The sequence below is a fragment of the Hydra vulgaris genome, chromosome 15 (genome assembly GCF_038396675.1).
Source record: "Hydra vulgaris chromosome 15, alternate assembly HydraT2T_AEP".
Classification (NCBI taxonomy): domain Eukaryota; kingdom Metazoa; phylum Cnidaria; class Hydrozoa; order Anthoathecata; family Hydridae; genus Hydra; species Hydra vulgaris.
The window spans coordinates 32,220,729-32,243,944 of record NC_088934.1 but is presented as its reverse complement, the minus strand read 5'-3'; the positions used below and the strand labels follow the sequence as shown (position 1 = coordinate 32,243,944).

The window sequence follows — 23,216 nt, the reverse complement described above, 5'->3', positions numbered from 1 at the left end:
GTATCAGATGTCCATTAATTTTGAAAAATAAACTAAAAAAGTATAAATGGATATTATTGAATATAAAAGAGAGAAACAGACTTTTTAAGATATGTATGAAAAATCATTATTAGAAAACTGCAACAATCTGTAATAAATAAATGTACTTTTTAAATTTATAAAAACAGAAAATTCTCTTAACACTTCTGTTTATTACTAGTATAATAAAACAGAATATTCAAAAAGTCTGTTTAAATATACTAATTATAATTCATAAAATACTTTTTTGTAGCTGCTTATATTTTTTATTCAGGTTAGTACCAGTCTTTACATTCCTAGAAGTCTGTCAATAATAAAACTGTTGTAATCAATAACAAAACTCAATAATAAAGATGTTTATTAATTTAACAATAACATAATAAGTAATAGTATGTATCCAAGTAAATTATTCATTCTTCATAAAAATATTTAATGATTTTGCAATACAAGTATACAAAAAAAAGCAGAATAAAACCAAGATCTTATGCATTTGTTTATAAAATTTTATGAAAACATAACTTTGAAATGCATGAATACAAAATAAAACAAGAAAAAAACACAAAACAAAAATGTAAAATCTAATAAACATAAACTTACTTCATAAAATGATCTGATTATATTTGTCGGTTAAACATGAACAATATTGATGTGTTGCCAGTAACACGTCACAAGTTAAGATATTGGTAAACATTTATTTATATTATTATATATATATATATACTATTTATACCAACTAATAAATATTAATTTTACAAAATATGTTTTATTAACCAAGAAAATCTTTTAAAAATTTTTTAAAATGTCAAGTGATAAATAAACAAACAAGTTATATGGCATTTAAATTCTAACATACAAAATAAAGCCTCGATTCAAAATAGTCTCTTTTTCTTAATAGAGTATTAAAAATTTTTTTTTTCTGTAAATGGCTGCCAGTTTTTTGAAAAATAGTCAGAAAGTAACATTGAAACATCAGATATAAACTCGTACTTATGTTTTACTTCATTTGTAAAACAATTCCACAAATATATATATATATATATATATATATATATATATATATATATATATATATATATATATATATATATATATATATAAATATATATATAAATATATATATAAATATATATACAGGGATGCTTTCCTACCGGTTCGCACCGGTTCGTGCAAACCGTTAATGTAAATGCTATGGTTCGTGCAAACCGGCTATTAAAATAAGGGAAAATAAAATTATATATATATATATATATATATATATATATATATATATATATATATATATATATATATATATATATATAAATATATATACAGGGATGCTTTCCTACCGGCATGCACCGGTTCGTATATATATATATATATATATACGTATATGTATATACGTATATATATATATATATACGTACCGGTTCGCACCGGTTCGTGCAAACCGTTAGATGTAAATGCTATGGTTCGTGCAAACCGGGTATTAAAATAAGCGAAAATAAAATTTTTTAACTCTGGCAAAAAAAAATTATTTAAATAAAATTTATTTACCATTTGGTGCAATTTTATATAAACAATTTGAATATTTTATCTAGTTTTCATTGCGATTCTTATTTTTTACTTTATAGAAATTTTTCAGTTAATTCGTCCTCCCCTCCCCTTTTTATTTTGATTTCTCCTAATATGTAAATTACCAGTGTTATCATTGGTTGATTTTAAAGTTAACGCGCGTTTTTTCCGGACCGTTAGTAACAGTTTAGAAATGCTAACATTAACGTGCACGTGTAGCGTCAAAAATATGTATTCGTAACAGTTGCTGAGGTTTTTAACATTGTTTAAATATCCATTGTAGTTTTTCTAGATGCATTACTACTTTAAATAAAATTTGTAATTACTTAACCAAATTATTTTTATTTATAATAGCTTGATTATTTGTTAATCAAACAATAAATTATAAATGTAACAAACTATAAATGTAACTTAAAAGAGTGTTATAAAAGTAACAACACTGTAGTGTTATTACTTTGGTCTGATATTAACCTTTTTATGAATTTTAAATACCTATTTTATTTTTTGTAGATGAAGAGATCAAATATGTTAACCACATATTTCTCGAAAAAAATAAGAGAGGAAACATCAGTAAGTAATAATAGCAGGTCGACAATAACAGAGGTAGAAGCAGTTTCAAGAACTTTACAGGAAGAAATACTAGAGATTCCTAGTTACCAAAATGAGGACAATAATAATTTACCAAGCTGTTGGAATGCAAAACAGTTGAAAGAGTTTAAAATTAAATATGATGGGCTATTTGTCAGTAATCAGAAATTGGGAAGTGAGTATTGTTTAAAAATGGAATCAAAACTATTATCTCAGGAATGGAAAAAATGTAACGTTACGACATCAAGAAAAGGCAAAATAGTGCAACAAGCATCTTTAAGAAAAAAAATGAGTGAACATTTTGTATCAAAAGCACACAAACTAGCTGTTGAACATGCCAAGATACTTAAAAAACAAACTTTTACAGCATGCATCGATAAGATGAACGAAAAATTTATTGGTTCTACTACAAGAATCTTCAACACTGTTTACAGTCTAGCGAAAAGAAATTGTCCTTTTTCAGAAAGTGTAATAGAGCTTCAAGTAAAAAACGGGTTGGACATGGGAACCGGACTTCATTCTCGACATAGTGCAAGTAAGATAGTAGAGCATATTGCACAAGAAACTAAAAAAGAATTGTTTATATCAATTATTAAGAATAGTTTAAAAATTTGTACTGTTATTGATGAAGCTTCCACCATTTCCAGTAAATCAATGCTTATAGTTTTCATCAAAGTAGAATCTTCTACAGCAGCATCTTCTGAAATATCCCCAATAATATTCGTAGAAATTGTGGAACTTGACGCACGAGATGCAAATACAATTTTTCAAAGTTTGTTGGGTGTATTACTTGCTGTTGGATTTAATACAAATTATTTAAAACTGAATTTAATAGGATTCTGTTCTGACGGTGCTAGCGTAATGCTCGGTTGTAAATCGGGAGTCAGCGTACAAATAAAAGAGATGTTTTCAAATGTTATTATTTGGCACTGTCTCAATCACCGCCTACAACTTGTTTTAGATGATTCCATAAAAGATATCAAACAGGCTAATCATTTTAAAGTTTTCATGGACAAAATATATTGTATTTTTCATCAATCTAATAAAAACCAAAAAGAACTGAATGATATGTCCCAGGAGCTTAGTTCGGATATAATTAAGATTGGAAGAGTGTTAGGACCAAGATGGGCTGCGTGCAGCCTAAGATCTGCACTTGCTGTATGGCGGAGCTACCCTGCTTCGTATACGTTGTTTTCTTCTAACCAAAAAATATCTGGAATGGCAAAACGACTACAAAACAAAAGTTTTCTAGTAGATTTAGCTCTAATGATTGACATCCTACAGGAGTGCTCTCTACTATCTAATGCCCTTCAAGTTAGAAATATAAATGTTGCCACAGGAGATCAACTGATTAGAAGAACAATTAACGCTTTTCAAATGCTCAAAGATTGTTGCGGTCATTACGAAAAAAAAGTGGATGAAGTTATAAACTCTGAAGCATTCAAAAACATTATCTTCGTCGAAAACAGAATTTATAGAAATCTTCCCAGAGATTTCCTTATTGACAGCATCATAAAAAATATGAAATTAAGATTGATGGATTTTTCTCATCTCGGATCAAATGGTAACAAAAAAAATATTGATAATAGCATTATTTATGAACTAGCCAAGTTGCTAGAGCCGAGCACATGGAAAATTGAAGATGTTGTAGTTCCGTGGATAGAGGCCGAAAATAATTTTGATAAATTTCGAAAATTTTTTTATTTTGATATCGATAAGAAGGATTTCCATGATTATGTAGAAAATGTAATAAACAATGGCCATCAACAAATTAGTAAAATTGCAGAAAACATTCAAAAAGCCAAAAATATGGTTGATACGGTTGCTGTTAGCAGTGCTGAAGCAGAACGAGGATTTCCATTGATGAACATCATAAACACTGATATAAGAGCCAGATTAACAGTGCAGACAGTATCAAATTTGATGACATTAAACTTAGATGGTCGTCCATTGGAAAATTGGAACGCAGTTCCCTATGTAAAAACTTGGTTGAGGAGCCATAACTCGGCAGATGATACAAGTGTTAAAAAATCTAAACCGAACGAATATACTGAAAATCAATTAGCTATTTGGAAATATTTTAAATAACATAATTACTTTAAAACAATAATATTTACTAATATATGAAATTTCACAATTTTTTGTTATGTTCAGTTTCTTTTTATGTAAATTTTGTATCTCTTGAAATAAACGAATAAAATAAAAGTGATTTTCACCTTGATGAATTATTTTTTTATTCTCTTTTATCCTATTACATTATTGTTGCAAAGAATATGAACGATAGTTAAATATTCTTGACTTAGTCTGCCACTCTGACAACCATAATATTTTGATGGAAAAATTATTATTAAAAAAATTTGTAAGAAAATATCACTGCGAACCGGTTGATAAATTTTGGGAAAGCATCCTTGTATATATATATATATATAAATATATATATATATATATATATATATATATATATATATATATATATATATATATATATATATATATATATCTCTATATATATATATATATATATATATATATATATATATATATATTTGGTAATACAAAACGTATTGCTAAAATGACTGAATATGTATAGTTTAAAAAATCCATCATTCTATTTAAGTCACCTATGCAACTTTTTTAGGTAGGCAAACATCACCTTGCTTTTTTCTTAACCTTTTTTTTCTTGACTTGTATTACTTTAAAATACTTAAGTTAAAATCTTGCATTTTTCTATCTAAAGTCTTTGAATTAAAATCTCGCGTTTATTAAAGTGTTGGTTATTTATAAAAATAGCAGTAAATGTTAAAAACAAACAAAATGAACCAAAGTAGCATTAAAAAAGGTAATGGCAAAGCATCGGCTAAGCGCCGTTCCAAAAACGGCTGCAATGAATGGACCATGCCTTAAATGGTGAGCAAGACTTGGATTGGACTATTTTTTTCGAGCGATGGTGGGCAGTAATAATGCCAATGGTGGGCCATGCATGGGCCAAGCATGGCGAGTTAGCAAATTGATTTTTGTTGAGCATAAAAAGTTATATGAGTATAAGTTCACTAATAGAAATTTTTTTGTCAAAAGTTTCATGCCCATTAAAAGACTTAAAAAAAATTTTTAGAAGGTCAAATAGGTATTAATTTATTGAAATAATTATTCAGAAAAAAACATTAATAAATTATAAAAAAAAACAAGCAAAAAAACAAACAGATTCTTTAAATTATTCTACACATTCTTTAAATTATTTAAATCATGACACTTGAGTCTACAATAAAATTCTCGATAAACCAACATGTTACCTTTTCTATACACATAGTTTTAAATTTGAAATTAATAATTGCATTGTTATCTTTTAAAGATAATATATATATATATATATATATATATATATATATATATATATATATATATTAGTAGAAAATCACTTAACAAAAATTTTTTTCATTTAACACTGTGTTTCATCAACAAAGGTTCATTAGAAATGGATGATAAAATTATTAAAACTTAAATTTATACCAAAAATTAAATTACAGGAAGTTGCAAATGTCTTAACTACTGTATTTTCACACATTTGTGGAATTTGCTGACACTATTATAAAAAGAATTCTTTAGAAATGATTACTTATGCTATTTTTTTTTTTTTTTTTAAATGTTTTTTTAAAAAAGGGTAGTTAATGTAAATATTATTTGAACTCATTTAGTTTTATAGTTTTTTAGGAGAAACTTATTTTCGTGCCTACATTTAGAAATTAATTCCGATCTTTTGTTTAATAAGCATTCTTGATTTGCATGTGTAATTATTTCAAATTTTTCTTGTAGGCATAGTATGCATTATATGCATAGTATGCAATATATATATATATATATATATATATATATATATATATATATATATATATATATATATATATATATATATATATATATATATATATATATATATATATATATATATATATATATATGAGATTTATCTCATAGCATATATATTTTAAAAAAGATTTTTATGGTTAATAAAATATATTTTGTAAAATTAATATTTATTAGTTGTTTACCAACATCTTAACTTATGACGTGTTACTGGCAACACATAAATATTGTTCATGTTTAATCGACAAATGTAATCAGATCATTTTTATGAAGTAAGTTTATGTTTATTCTATTTATCGTGACACTAGGATATTTAAACACACTAAATATTACCTTTTTTTTTAAATTGGGTAAGATGAGCAGGCTTTGTCGGAAAAAAAACTGTCTGATGATTTTTGAAGTTGAAAGATATCTTTTTATTATTAGATCTTCATAATTATTTATGTTAATTAATATTTTAACTTTTACATTTTTGTTTTGTGTGTTTTTCTTGTTTTATTTTGTATTCATGCATTTCAAAGTTATGTTTTCATTAAATTTTATAAATAAATGCATAAGATTTTATTCTACTTTTTTTTGTATACTAGTATTGTAACTTCATTAAATATTTTTATGTAGAATAAATAATTTACTTATTATGTTTATTATTATGAATTAACTTATTATTTTAATGTTAAATTGGTAAACATCTTTATTATTGAGTTTTGTTATTGATTACAACAGTTTTATTATTGAAAGACTTCTAGGAATGTAAAGACTGGTACTAATCTGAATAAAAAGTATAAGCAGCTACAAAAAAGTATTTTACTAATTATAATTATTATATTTAAACAGACTTTTTGATTATACTGTTATATTATACTAGTAATAAACAGAAGTGTTAAGAGAATCTTCAATTTTTATAAATTTAAAAAGTACATTTATTTATTACAGATTGTTGCAGTTTTCTAACGATAATTTTTCATATATATGTTGGTGTATATCTTAAAAAGTCTGTTTCTCTCGTTTATATTCAATTATATCCATTTATACTTTTTTAGTTTATTTTTTCAAAGTTGATGGACATCTGATGCAAGGTATCAGATATAGGTAATATATAATAAGGTTATAATAATCTGATACAAGGTATCAGAATATTATGAACCTTGATGTTTGGGTTAAGGTTATCAAAATAAAGCTATGATCCAAGTTAGTGCGAATTTTAAAATCACAAATGTAATGACTTGCAAAACTGATCAACAGTTTTATGACTTTTTAATAAAAAGTTTGTGCTGGCAAATATCAAAAAGAATGCGCAAGCAGCACACTTTTTTGACTTGATTTTATTTCTAAAAATCTTTTTGCATTTTGATATTATCTCGATTTTAGAAATCATATTCATTCAAATTAGTTAATATAGTTTTTTAGAACTGCGTTTTTTTTAAATCATTTCAAAATATTTTTATATAACCTTTTTAAAAAAGATAGCATATTCAAAATTTAAAAATAAATTATTTCTATTAGTTTTTATAAATATTAACTGTAATAAAAATATCAATAAGATGACACCTATCTTAATGTTATTCTTTTTTTTTTTTTTTTTGAGCAACTTGTATATAGTATTTCTATTGGTTTAAGGTAGTAGTCTATTGATTAAAGGTTAAGTTATTTTACTGGTTTAAGATTAACTTATTCTATTGGTTTAAGATTAAGTTAAGGTTAGCTATTTATTCCGAAACGTATCTAAAACTAGGCTACTCATCAAGCTATGCAAATTACAGTGTGTGTAGATTTATAAACTAGTATTTACAAATTGACTAAAAATAGAAAATTTATGATAAATTGATAGGAAAGTAGTAATTTTTTATTTTTGTTTTTTTGGTATTGGCAGGCTGTACTTGATAACTAACCTTCCTGCTACGAAATTAAAAGAACCTTTAGCTACAAGCCAATTTAAAATGTTTTTCATAGCAGAGTTTTTGAAAAAAAATGTTCCTTTTATTTTATTTACTAATTAGATTACTTATATTTCATAATTTCTATTAATTATTTTTGGGGATAGTTTAATGTTGACGTTTTAAAAAATTTTAAGTTTAAAAATTATTTTATATTTAGAATTTTAGTTTTCTAATAATTAGTTTTTATTCAGGAGTATAATTATAATTGGATTATATTTAATATAATCTAATTATAGTTATACTACATTGATAACATAATATCAAATCAATATTTTTTCTGCAAAATTGATTTAATATTATGTTATCAATGTGAAAGTATAATCTCAAGATATAATTATAAAATAGTAGATTGAGGTTCATAGACCAATGATCCATATGATTTGTTTTCTTATAAATCAAATTAAAGTTTAGCTCTGTACAGATAGAAAATACTTGCAAAAACTTTTGATACTGAGTGGTCTATTAAAGTTTTATTGTTATTTTTACATGGTATCCACTAAGTATGACTTTAGGTGTCTAAACACGCGCAAACTGGCAATCATAATAAGATTTTAATAATTTTAACTCATGATAAGATTTTTAAAATTTCTTTAATAAAACTTATAAGTTTTCGAAGAGTGATCTCCAGGGTTTTTAAAGCCGACACTTAAGATGTCATTTTTTATAAGGTGGGAAAACAAAATTTGTTGGTGAACATAAACGAAAAGCACTTTTGTATGACTCGGACAGAAATCAGACCACAAGATTTAAAATAGTTTAAGCAAGAAAAACTTTCTAAAATGAAGCAAGAGCGATTTAGAAGCTTAATAGTGGATTAACATGTTTCTTTGGGATGGCAGAAAGATTGTAGTTTTAGCATAGTTCTGCCTTACCTTTTGTTACCAGTTTTAAGACCAGAACCTAGATAAAAATATTGTTCTTATCTTTGTTAATGGTTTTGTTGAAGATTATCTAAAAGTCTCTTAGATATAAGTCCTGAAATACACTATTAAATTTAGTAATCTTAGAATAATGGACACCAGACTTTTTGCATCATTTTTTTGTAATGATAAAAACATGTTTATTTTCTAGTTGTTCATCTGAAAAAATGAAAGAAATAATGTCAAATAGAAATGGCAGCAACAAGAAAAAAAAAATCATGGGGTAGCGTGAGACTTAATTTTAAAACAAAGAGATTAAAAGCTACAATGTCGCTTAAATCCAGGAGATTATAAAAGAGGCACAGTTTTCAACAGAAAGACAATAGACATTAGCCAAAAAACAACTTATTTGTGCCTAGCATAACTTTTGTTTAGTTTTGTTTGATATATGAATATAAAAAAATATGTCTTTTTTATTTTTGTTAAATTTTCATATGAATCTCTAGGAGACACTGATAACATCAAAAACCCTTTATTTAAGGCTCGACTTTAAATCAACAAGACATTGATAATATAGAAATAAAATTTCCTTTACGCTCAACTTTAAAACACAAAAAAAAATGCTGATAATATTTAAGAAGTAAAATGACGTTTAGGGTTTTTAATTCTGCGTTGATTTTTGCGTTTTTTTTTCTTAAACAATAAAATCTAGAACAATTTATACCTTCTATACATTCATAACCTTTACTGTTGTTAATGCAAGCAGCGTTTTTCCTGTTGCAAGGATTATTTAAAGTTGTGCATTCAGCTAAAATAAATACAAAATAAAAAACTAGAGTAACTAAAATAACACAATGTATAATTTAATAAGTAAAATTTCTATACTTTTTACATTTTTAAACAAATTATTTTTAAATGTTCTTTGTAAATTGAAAAAAAAACATGGTTGACAGCTGTTTATATAGTGTTTATAAAACGAATATACAGGGGCCGAGATTTTGCATAAACCGAAGTTTTTATATATAATTTATAGTTAGAAGTTAATAGATAATACTAATTTATGTGTGAGTACTTAGAAGTTATTAGATAAAAACTATTTTACATATGAGTACTAAGAAGTTACTAGATAGTAACTATTTTAAATGTGGGTAGTTAGCAGATATTATTTTCCGATCAAAATTATCTTCGAAATTTTGAAAATTGCTGCTAAAATCTGTAATAAATTCATTACCAGCAGTTTTGATTCCAGTGGCTATGTCACAAACATGAAAACTTTTTATATTATATATTCCATAATTAATTAGTCAATCTATTCATGCAGAATTTCTTAGGTTTACAGTACGTTATAAATAATTTAGCTAATATTATGGCTTATGAGAAACTCTGGTAAGTATGTAACTTACATACTCAAATTTTCTAGTTATTATAACTTTTTTAGAAAATGATTTTGACAAGATGCTGTATAGTTTCTAGCTTAAGTTTTAAAAAGTCTAGAAAACAATTATCTTTTAAAACGTAGGATGACTGCAAATCTCAACATCTCAATATAAAGCTTGCTAAAGGTTTGGGCCTTAGAGTTATTGTGTTAAAACAGCTCTTTTGTTTTCAAAATTTCTCAGACTGAACTGAAACTAATCTAAAAAACTATATGAATAAAAAAAATTAAAAAAATTGATAACTAACAAGTAAGTAGTAACTACCAGCAGTGGATCTATATCATTGGTCTTGGGAGAAAGGGTAGTCAACAATTGAAACTTAAAAAACTATTTAGAGTCAAAAAACAATAAAAACTTTACTTAAATAGAGGCAATACACTTAAAAAACACATGCATAATTGAGTTTCTTTGATCTGCTGATACTACTTTTTAATTTGCGTTGATTAAATTTCTAAATTTTAATTAAATTCTAAATTAAAAAACTAAATTTCTTTTTTTCTAAACATATTGTTTGATTAGTAGAAAAAAGTTCTACATAAGTTTGATTTGCATTTGTTGTTACATCACGGTTTGCAGTTTTATTCAAAGCAATCACCATTCTTAGTAGATTGTGATGCACTTTTTTAAGAATATTATAAGATTGAAAATTGTAATGCTCTTTTGTGATTTTGCTTTGCATGTGTGCTGTGGAACTTTTGTTTGCGCATATATTATCTCTAAACAAAGTCTTTTAACAAAGCACGCATATTTCTTTGTATGGTTGTGATGATTTAAATTATGGGTTAAACCAATCAAAAAATACCAAATAAAACCAAATTAATTTTTTTTTTAACAATTTCAAGCATTCAGCAGGAAAGTAAACCAGGATTGTGTTTACAAATAGATTTATATCTTTTTTATATGATGTAAATGCTTTCATGTAAATGTGAATAGACTCATTTAAAATCGAAAAGATGGCTTCTGAAAAAAAGTTTCTGAAAAAAAATATATTGAATTTACGATATATTTTTGATATGGTATTGCCTGATTATTTTTTTAATGCTGCAACAGGTAAATATATAAAGAATTTAGTACATTTATTTGTGTGTGTCTGTGTGTACATATATATATATATATAAATAAATATATATATATATATATATATATATATATATATATACATATATATATATATATATATATATATATATATATATATATATATATATATATATATATATATATATATATATTTATATATATATATATATATATATATATATATATATATATATATATATATATATATATATATATATATATATATATATATATATATATATATATATATATATATATATATATATATATATATATATACTAGTCCTTAGGTATACTGTAGTTATCTCTTTTAATTAAAAGGGGCCTTAAAGCACTGTGAATATTATTAACCTTTGGCATATATTAAATGAGCAGAAGAGCTAATTTTTTTATATTGATTAAAACTTGTTTGTATTTTAAACATTTAATTACTACTAAAATTGAAATTACTAAATTATAGTTACTAAATCTTTAAAATATTTTAAACAGTTTCCAATAAATATTTAGAAGTGATGAAGTATATTCAAATTGAACGTTTATAAAAAACTTTAAATATAATAGTTTATTTTAGCGTAACTAAAGTACCAAAGGTTTATGTGCAATGCAAAATTCATGTATTCAAAGAATTTCGTTTTACAACAAGATGCAACTTTAAAACAACTTATTATCTTTGGATAAAAAAAGAAAGTGAACACAAACAAAGTGATATCAAATAGTCATTGCAACGCACTAATTATAACTGGGAGGGTAGGGAAAGGCTACTAAACGAATACACACTCTTCCTCTACCCCTCATAACTGTTAATAATAAGGTATATCTAAATAAACTCTAAGTTTTTAACTGTCGTAAACAAGCAAATTGGCGTGTTGCATAGATATTTATTTGAATTTTAAAACCTTTAGACTTGATTTTGTCATTTTTAACATATTTAATGTATTTTAGGGAGCTATTTGGTATATACTTGCTAAATTAAACAGAAATTGAACATATTTTTAATTTCTATATATATATATATATATATATATATATATATATATATATATATATATATATATATATATATATGTATATATATATATATATATATATATATATATATATATATATATATATATATATATATATATATATATATATATATATATATATATATATATATATATATATATATATATATATATATATATATATACGTATATCCCAGATAGGAAGCTTACATTAGTCCAGCGTGATATTCGATGTTGGCCCAATGCATTTTGATCATTGGTTTGGCATTAGCGCAATGTTGTGTACATTGGCCCTACGTCGTATACAATGCAGTCTAACTGTATTACAAATATTATATACTACAAATATTAGTCTAACGTTGTGTACAACATTTGTCCAATGCTGTATGTAATATTGGAGCAATGTTGTATAAAACGTCAGGCAAATTTTATTATAGATTAGTTATAAACACAAACAACAAATGTTGCATATCGTTCTAACGTTTTATTCAACATTAGATTGTTGTTACAAATAGGTAAATTGCATCACTACATTGAAATTTATAAGGAAGTACAAAAAATAATATATATTACAAGTATAAAAACTTATTTCATTGACAAAATTTCTCTGTTAAATTTACATTTTGCAAACAAAAAACATAAATAAAAGATTAACACATTGAGTTTTAAACAAAAATATTCCCTCTAAAAATTATAGAGTAGTTTTAATAATGGCTGTTACTGAATCGTGTTTAGATAATGATATTTCGAGCCCACAACTTTTTTTTTTATCTTTTTTTTCACCATTTCTATCCAAGGCCTGCATTAACTATGCTTATCTAACTTCATAGCTTCTGCAATAAAATTGTTTGTATAATTATGCACAAAAAAACATAACCCATTGCTCAGGTCATCAAGAACAAAGGGGGATCAACACAAAATTAAAAACAGTTTGATGATAAACACTTATCATATACTAACTAATTATTATAAATATACATGAAGTTATGTACCCTACATACTTTGGTGCAAGTATTGCTGATATTTTGCAATAAATTTTCTATTCAAAACGTAATTTTGTTCAAAAATTAAAAACTTCTAAATAATTGCCCAGCACTCTCTCTCTCTCTCTCTCTCTCTCTCTCTCTCTCTCTCTCTCTCTCTCTCTCTCTCTATATATATATATATATATATATATATATATATATATATATATATATATATATCAGTTACAAATATAGAATTTATTTAGGTATACTTATTATTAAAAATAGCTTTCATCATCCAAAAAAAATCCAAGTTTTTGTAATTTTCGAACAATTTATGACATTTAGGACAATTAGCTTTCTTCTGTTGATAGCTACAATCTGGACGATTTGTTTTTTGAAAGTTCGAATGTTTTTCATTGTTTTTAATACTTGGGAAACTCGAGTTTGACTACAGTTAAAAACTTGAGCTACTTTCTTTTAGGAGCAACTTGACTTATTTTCAAAAAATGCAGTTATCTTTGGAATATTTTCTTTAGTAGCTACTTTAGCAATTCGACCACCTCCAACTTTTCTTTTTAGAGATCCATTCTCCAAATTTACGATTTTATCGTAATCAGTTGATCTGGGTAAACCCCATTCCATAAACTGCTTAGCAACAAGCGCTTTACCTTTTTCTCGATTATTTTGGAAAAAAATTTCAATTATTTTTGAAGGTCCTTTATTATCACCATTTTATTTTCAATATATAAATAATATTTTTAACTTTATTAAAATTAAATTTAAAAAGATTATAAAATCGTCTTTCAAATAAATATAAAATTTTTTTGCGTGTATGAAATAAATTACAAAATAAATGCAATTAAAATTTGTCCGAAATTTTATTTATAGTGTGTTAATTTCAGTTTTAGTAGTAAATATATGTTTAAAATACAAACAAGTTTTTAATAGCATTTACAAATAGTGGATAATAAAAAATTGTAATTTGTAAATTTGCGGATATCGTAAATTTGCAAATAAAATTTGGCTAATACGAAATTTTTAATTACGCTTAAATACGTTAATTAATATATACTAAAGGGTAATAATTTTCATATTGCTTTAAGGCGCCTTTTAAATAAAAGATATAATTACAGTAAACCTAAAGACTAATATATATATACATATATATATATATATATATATATATATATATATATATATATATATATATATATATATATATATATATATATATATATATATATATATATATATATATATATATATTTATATATATATACATTTTTTTTTTAAATTTTCTGCACTACGTAATGATAAGACGCCATAAAAATATTTATAAAATTCTCTTAACATTCATATTCAAACACTATTTTTGTAGTAAATGAGAGCAAAAGGATTACAAGAATAATCAACATATATTAAAAAATTGTTTAAAATTTATTTTAAACGCAACTCGCATTTTATTAAAAAAAACTGTTTTTTTAGTGCGACAAAATTGTAAAGCATTTTGGAAAAAATTCGTAAAATTATTATTACATAAAAAGAAGTCTCAAACATTCAATAGTGGGTACTTATGCCATTTTTGTGAATCACTTTAATCATTCTAGAAGGTGAAGAATTTCAACTGCATCCCATGCAGATGTGATAGATAATTTTACGTCAGCTAGTGAACTATACTGTTTACCATCTCCAAACACTATATGTGACAGCTGTGCCTAAGCATACTCAATAATGTTTAGGTCTGGAGATCTAGCTGGCCATTTCAATGTTTCATGTTTACTGCTGTTGAAATATTCCTTTACTATTTTTGCTATATGAACACTAGCATTATTTTGCTGAAAAACAAAATTTCCACTACCTATTACAGATGTTTCACGTTTTAAAAAATTGAGCAATTAAAACATAATCCTAAGCCTTTATTTTTCCGTCAAGAAAATGAATTTTTGATATACCATGATACTCGATTGCATGTAAAATCAATAGACCACCACTCATTTTACGTCGTTGCTATATTTCTTACTACTGGTTCTTTACGCATATTGTGAAAATAATAATTCAATCTATCTTGTTCATCAAAACAAAATTGTTTTTTCGACAGAAAATACAACTTGTTGCCACTTTTCTATCCATGTTACATGTCTTTTGCCAATTTTTTCGATTGTCTATGTGACTTGTTGTTAAAGGTGGTATTTTGCGCGATAAAAAAGGAGTATTTTAAGTGAAAGGTGAAAAGCATTATGAATAACTCGTTTAACTTGCGTAATTTAGCAATAACCCCTGCTTTTGTAGTAATTTGACGTGCATTATTGAAGAGTTTGAAGCTTTTCTTAATAATCTTCGCCTGCCACAGTCAATTTATGTTGATGGACGTCTGGGACTTAATGTTGATGGACGTCTATTCCACACCTATGAGCAATATTAACGTAGTTTTTAACCATAGTTCGGCTGCCTCCAATAGCTCTAGCTATGTAACTAACGGAGTGATTTTCGAAAAGTTAGAGAGCACTATTTTCTCATCAGGACTCAACGGTGCAGCACGACCCATTAATAATTGACTTGTTATTTTATACTTAATAAAAAAAACCTAAACTAAGTTTTTGACAGTTCGACAAAAAGTTTACAGTTAAATAATCGTCTGTGGTGTTTACATCAAATAAATATTCTTTATTGCCTACAACTGCGGTTTGCTAATAAAACTGTTTTTGTAAAATTGTCTTATAACTTTGTCGCACTGAAAAAACGGTTTATTTTTATAAAATGCAAGTTACTTTAGAAATGAATTAGTTAAAATATTGTTTAGTGTTGTAAACCCTTTGCTTTTATTTACAATAAAAATTAGTTTTTATATATAAATGTATAGTAGAGTTTTATAAACATTTTTGAGGTGTTTTATCATTATGTCGCGTAGTGTATATATATAATTTAATAAAACTTTTATGAAGTTATTGTCACCGTTATTATATAACTTACACAACTGGCAAGAAAAGCAATAGAATAATCTTTATATTAAAAGCAATAAAGTAAAAAACAAAGCGATTATAATCTGGCCCAGACAATATCAGATTTTAATTTAAATCTAAACAGTAAAAGGCATTGCGATTGACTATGCAGCTAATATGAAATCAATGCAACAAGTTATGTCATCTCTAGGAGACAACTGAGTAATTTCTAATTGGTGTGCTGCTCATATGGTAATTCTTTTAGGAAATTATCTCAATATGGAAAATGTAAGCAAGCATGTTCATAAATAATAACTTATATAGGAAATTATCATTAGGCGAGAGCAAATACAATAGAAGCTATTTGTTTAGTAAATATGTTTTTAAAAGTGTCACCAATAGAATGGTCAAAATCTCTAAAATCTTTGGACTGCAACATAATTATGGGTATTGAAGGTTTGTTAAACGCACCAGCTTCTAGTGCTGCAATTAAAAGAATTAATTTAATCGTTGGGCTTTTTCACTTTAAGTTAAGAAACAAGATGGGAGTAAAAAAGCAGCAAAGCTTGTTTTTATGTACAGAACATTAAATAGTGATATAATACTTAATAAATTACAGCAGTAATGTAAATAGAAAATATAATTTGCTCCAATAAAATGACTAATGCTTTTTTTTTAATTGAAAAAGTTGACTAAACACGGCTTATTTTAAAAAAAGGAGAAAGCAAAATAAGAAAAAACGAAAACGATGGGTTTTTTTAAAAAAACTTATCGTTTTTGTTTTTTTAAAAAATATTGTTTTTTGCAATCCTGTTTTTTTCCCAACATCATTACCATTCAAAAGAATCATACTTTGAAAATGGGTAGCCATTAAACACAAATTGATTTTTTATCGTATAATAAATTTACGAATGCTGAAAATTAAGCGAAAATTTTAAATTTATAAAATTAAAGTTAAGATTAGTATGTTAACTTTGATGATAAATTACTATTAATTTAAAATTTACTTAGCAGATCATCTGCTAAGTAAATTTTTTAAATAAAAAAAAATTTAACTAAAAGTAATTATAAATTATTTTTAGTTAAATTACTATACTATTGTATTTTAACTCAAAAGTTTTTTACTGTAACAACATAGTAAATATTATAAATTTGCAGTTATATTAATTTGTTAACTTATTTAAGCATGCATTATAAAAAATCAAACACAGACTGTCAATTTGATTGATGAACATTGACTATAAGGTCATTTGTTTTTTATTTTTGCTAATTTTTATCTTTACATCAGATGAGAAAATAAGAATTAATATTTATTTTTATTTACAAAATTTACTTGGCAGATGATCTGCTAGTAAATTTTGTAAATAAAAAAAAAATAAAAATTTATGTTTTAAAACCAAATTTTATTGCTTTCATAATATAACTTTGATAGTTTTAACTTTGAGGTTTTAGTAACATTTATTTAATTTTTATTCTTATAATTATTTTCTAAATATAACTTTATTTAGTTTAGATTTTATAAATAGTATTAATTGGTGTTTTGAAAAATAATAAATAAATATTCTAATAATTCTGTTATAGATTCAAATTAAAACAACAATAATAATAAAAATAATAATAATAATAATAATAATAATAATAACAATAATAACAATAATAATAATAATAATAACAATAACAATAATATCAATAATAATAATTTTATTATAGATTGTAATTAAAACACTTCCGACTTTACAATGAGAAGACGTGTTTTATTCAAAAATTTTAAACATTTTAATGTTAATATAAGTGCTAAAGTTAACGTTTAACATTTAACGTCATATCGCTTTTGTTTTTAAAATAGTAATAATTAGTTACTAAGCTTTTCTGAATTTGAAAGAGCGTGTTCTTAAAATGCACGCGGTCATTGGGGAAAAGATCATTCAAGCAAATTAAAACTTTTTACCTTCAGGAATATAATTATTATTTATTAGCTTAAAAATATTACATAAAGAACCATATCAAGATAAATAAGTAAGTAAAGAACATAACTTAGCAAAATGTATATAACATTTTTATTAGATATAAAGTAGATCGGGTCACTCCTTTTAATTTTTTAAATTGTTTACATTTTGTTTGTTAAAGTTTTTCTTTTAGCATTAATTTTTGTTTCGCAGTTTTGTTTTTCTTGAGCTTATATTTTAGACAGAAAAAAGGGGTATGAATGAGGCCAAATTATTTTTTACACAACAAAAAAGTTATACCAATGCTATTTCTAGAAATTGGTTATTACTACTTTGAAATTTCTCTGATGCTATTAGCTATTTTCGTTCTTTTTTAGAAAACTTAGAAAAATAAAATAAAATTTTATGACATGACATGTCACATGTTATTGTATGTAAAGGTTAAATTTTGATATGTGGATTACAGTTCTTATGAAAAAAATTAAATGAAGGTAAAGAGAATTGTCTGTAATTATATATATATATATATATATATATATATATATATATATATATATATATATATATATATATATATATATATATTGTTTACTTTGAATCTTTATAAGTTTTCTAATGTCATTTTTAAAATATTGCTTGCACATGTTTATTTTATTTTGATAAGTATTTGCATGTAGTAATATGTGTTTTATAGATGTTTTATCAGTGTGTTTTTATAATAATGTAAAGTGTTTTTTTGTTGTTTGTGTATGTGTTAATATGTGTTATATAATGGTTTTATAAATGTACTTAAATATAAGGTTAGATATGAATATCGGTTTATAGTTGGTACATAGGTTTATATTATGATTTTTCCATGTTTTCAAAGTGCTGTGACTTGGTAAACGTGTAGGGCAAGAGTCGCCAACCTTACCAACCAAGTGATTATTATACTACAGGGGCTGGATTTTGACTAGAGCCAAAGCTGGGTTTATGGTTGGGGCTGTATAAATAATGGTGCATACTGATATGATATATAAAAGTCAATAGACATTAATCTTATTTTTTTTTAATTTTTAATATACATGTTTGAATGTAAATAAAATGTTTTTGTTTGAAAGGTAATTGTACTTAAATGCTAAGTTATTTTTAATAAAATTAGATATTTTTCATAAATTTACTTAGTTGTGCGCATTTAACGTTTTTAAAACAATTTTTTTTTTAAAGAAAAAGAAATCAAGGGGATGTCAAAAAATTAAACTCCTGTATAATATAAGTTAACTTCATATTAATCTTAATAATCAATTAAAAGTCATGTTAAAAAAAATAAAACATTAATTTAGTTTTGAGTTTTTGTCAATTTAAAGCATGATAAAGTGTTATTATTTTGTGTCTAACTAAACACGTATTGTGTTGAACCTAAGATTGTCGAAGAAAATGGTTCTGTCTTACACTGATATGATTAATGTCTGTTGTAAATTGCTCAAATAATGTTAAATAAATGGTAAATTATTTGACCTCCTCATATTTTTTATTTTAAGTTTCGAGATGTTTTAATTTTTTTAATATAAAGTCGCTTTTCTAAAAGGGTGTTAGTTACGTTTCGCAACTTTATATTGTGGAAAACAGCCACTAAAAATTAATTACATAACAGGCAGACCAGAACCCGTTTTACGGGTTGCTTTAGTCATTAACTTTTGTGAAATATAAAAATGTGTACAACAAAGGTAGAGTTTTACCAGATCGTAGCTCAATTAATCAAGACAAAAAAGTAAAATCTATTTTTCTATAGGTTACTAATAATCTAGAGTTGATAATATGATATACAAACGCAACATCTCCTAATAATAAAATTAACGAGTTAAGACTTCTGGCACATGCTTATGAAACGGTTGTGTCTGTGTCGCAGAAACATGGTTCACAGTTAATTTAAATGTTAAAATGAATAATTGTAACATTTTTAGAATAGATAGGTTGAAATACGGAGGTGGAGTTGTATTTACGCAAAAAGCAACATAAATTTAATAAAAATCACTATTAAGCAACTAAATTGCAGTGATATTAAATAGATATGGGTTTGTTTATGATTTGGTCCGAAAATAACCATCCATTCTCTCTTACTGAAAGTGATTATCAAGCTAATAAATTTATAGAGTGTTTTGACAATAGCTTCTTATATCAATGCGTTAGTGATCCAACTTACCAAAAAGCAAACTTTGAATCAAAAAATATTTTGGATTCTCTAATTGATAATCATAAAGATAAAGTTTGTTCTACTGTTTACTCACCCCCTTATGGTGATGGAAAACAAGATTATCATTTATTAAAGTGTAAGTATAAACTAAAAGAATCTAATCTAGGTAATTAACATAAGAAGTCTATAAAACTGTATCATAAAGGTAACTACAAGTTATTTTCAAAGTATATTGAAAACATCGATTGGGTTAAGGAATTTAACATTAAATTAATCAATGAACACTATGAATTGTATCTGTTTCATTACAATAATGCGTCACAAGAATATATAACAGTAATTAAAAACTCAAAAAACTTTATAAAAAGTATAAAATTGGATGATTTTTGGTTTAAAATCAAAAGTTAAGTTAAAAATAAAATGCGACTTTTAAATAAGTCAACAAATTGGGAACATGAATCAAATAAAACTCAATATAATCGTTTAAAAATTGAAATCAGAAACAAAATAAGGGAAAAAATTTAGTAATTTGGGAGGGAGATATTAATAATAGCAAAATATATCCGTAGTTACTTTATACGTATAGTAATAATTAAAAAATCAGTAAAAAACCCAATTACATCGATCGATAACAGTGACAGAAAATTTTCAAATGGCTATCGCTGAAAAATTTAATAAATATTTATTTTTTATTTGTAGAAGATTAGATGTAGACAAAATATTGATAACTGTTAATTAAACACGATGTTAGAAGCTATTGAGATAACACAAAATGATATAGAAAATATAAAGGCTCTTGATATATCAGAATCAATTGGAATTGATTTGGTAAATCCTTCTGTTCTAAAACAATGCAGTTCATCAATTTCATATCGTTTTTATTTAATATTTAAAAACTCTACATATGATGATACTACCTGATAATTGGAAGAAGGCTAATATAACGCCTATGTTTAAACAAGAGAGTTAGTTGAAAGCAGCAAAATACAAACAAGTATCTCTTAGGTCAATACCATTCAAAATATTAGAGAAAATATTTGCTGATGATATAATCAAACATTTAATAACAACAAGCCATTAACAAAGGAACAGTATAGCTTTCTAAACGGTAAGAGCTGCAGAACGAATTTACTAGAACATTTTGACACGTTATTAAGCGCATTATTAACTGGTATTCCAATTTTCGGAATACCGGTTAATAATGCACTTGCAAACGTATTGTATACCAACTTTCGAAAAGCACTCGACAGAGTATCACACATAAAATTATGTGCTAAAATTTATGCTTCTTGTATTGTTGGTATGCCTCTTAAATGGATTGAATCACTCTTATAGAATAGGAAACAAAGAGTAGTGATGGGAAAATGCAGGGCTAATTGGGTTAATATGTTAAATGGAGTACCACAGGGTTCTGTACTTAATCCACTCCTTTTTTTGATATTCATAAATAATTTAAAAAAATGTTGTTTGTATGCAGATGGCAGTAAAATATTCTCTCCTTTTTTACCAAAGCTGATTTAAAATTATTACAAAATGACATAAAAAAAATTTGATGAATGGTCTGTTGAATGGAAACTGGGTTTGAATTTTGAGAAGTGTAAAAAAATGCATTTTGGTGCAAGCAATAAAAGATATTCTTATTTCGTGAAAAATGAGGGGGAACTAAAAAAATTTTCTTTTGCAAAAGATTTAGGTATTCATATATCCAAGGATTTGAAATAGGAAAGACAAGTAAGGAATGTTGCCTGTAAAGCAATCAACGTGCTTACAATAATAAACAATACTTTTAGGCATAAAGATCAATACCTCATGAAAATGCATTATTGCACGTACGTAAGACCGCATTGGGAGTTTTTAATCCCAACTTGGATTCCCTATTATAAAAAAAGATATCAAAGAACTTGAAAAAGTTAAAAAAAAGACCGACTAAGTTGATACCAGAATTAGGACATCTTGGATATAAATAAAGACTGAAAATATTAGAATTTAACAACTTTAGAAGTTCAATAACAATACAAATCATTAAAGGGTTTAGAATCTACTAATATGAAGAAAGTCCATATACAAATGCATTTAATCAAATCACCAGGTCCAGCATCTAATATTAGAGATTATAAACATCTTGTTAAATCAGAGTTTGTTAAAAATTGTTCAAGTAGACAACACTTTTTTACAAAAAGGGTTTGCTTTGGATAAAATATTTACTGGAATTGGTTGTAGAGTGTACATCAGCCAAAGAACTAATGTTCAGACTTAAACTAAATGACTTAAAAATAATATTTTCAAATTGTTAAATTGTAAAGACAACTATTGTGATAGCTGCCAAAAATATAGCCTGGCGCTCAATCCATCAGCATTTAAAATAATATTGTTATTATATTATTTCAACATGAAATAATTTCTCAAATTCAGATTATAGCAAAGAGTAGGAACTGAAGTGAAATATAAAAACTAATTATTAACTGAATTAGAAGTCAAGTATTAACTGAATTAGGAACTAAAGTGAAATATAGAAGTAAAATATTTAGTAAATTAGAAGTGAAATATTAAGTGAATTAGAAGTGAAATATTAACTGAATTAGAAGTAAAATATTAAGTGAATTACAAGTGAAATATTAAGTGTAATACAAGTGAAATAGTAAGTGAATAAGAAGTGAAATATTAGGTGAATTATAAAAAAAATATTAGGTGAATTACAAGTGAAACAATAAATGAATTAAAAGTAAAATATTAAATAAATTAGAAGTGAAATATTATGTAAATTACAAGTGAAACATGAAGTGAATTAGAAGTGAAATATTTTAAGTGAATTAGAAGTGAAATATTAACTGAATTAGAAGTGAAATATT

General features: G+C 24.9%; 1 protein-coding gene across 4 annotated transcripts in view; it reads right to left on the bottom strand.

The window, feature by feature from the left end:
• The window catches only part of LOC136091562 (hemicentin-1-like), a 160,077-nt gene that overhangs the window by 29,339 nt on the left and 107,522 nt on the right, over positions 1–23,216 (bottom strand). For all 4 annotated transcript variants that reach the window (XR_010644080.1, XR_010644081.1, XM_065819247.1 and 1 more), the window contains exon 15: positions 9,543–9,626. Coding sequence is in view for 2 of the 4 variants with exons in the window: in XM_065819247.1 (XP_065675319.1) it covers positions 9,543–9,626 (84 nt within the window). In the remaining 2 variants the exon portion in view is untranslated. The remainder of the gene's footprint in view (positions 1–9,542; positions 9,627–23,216) is intronic.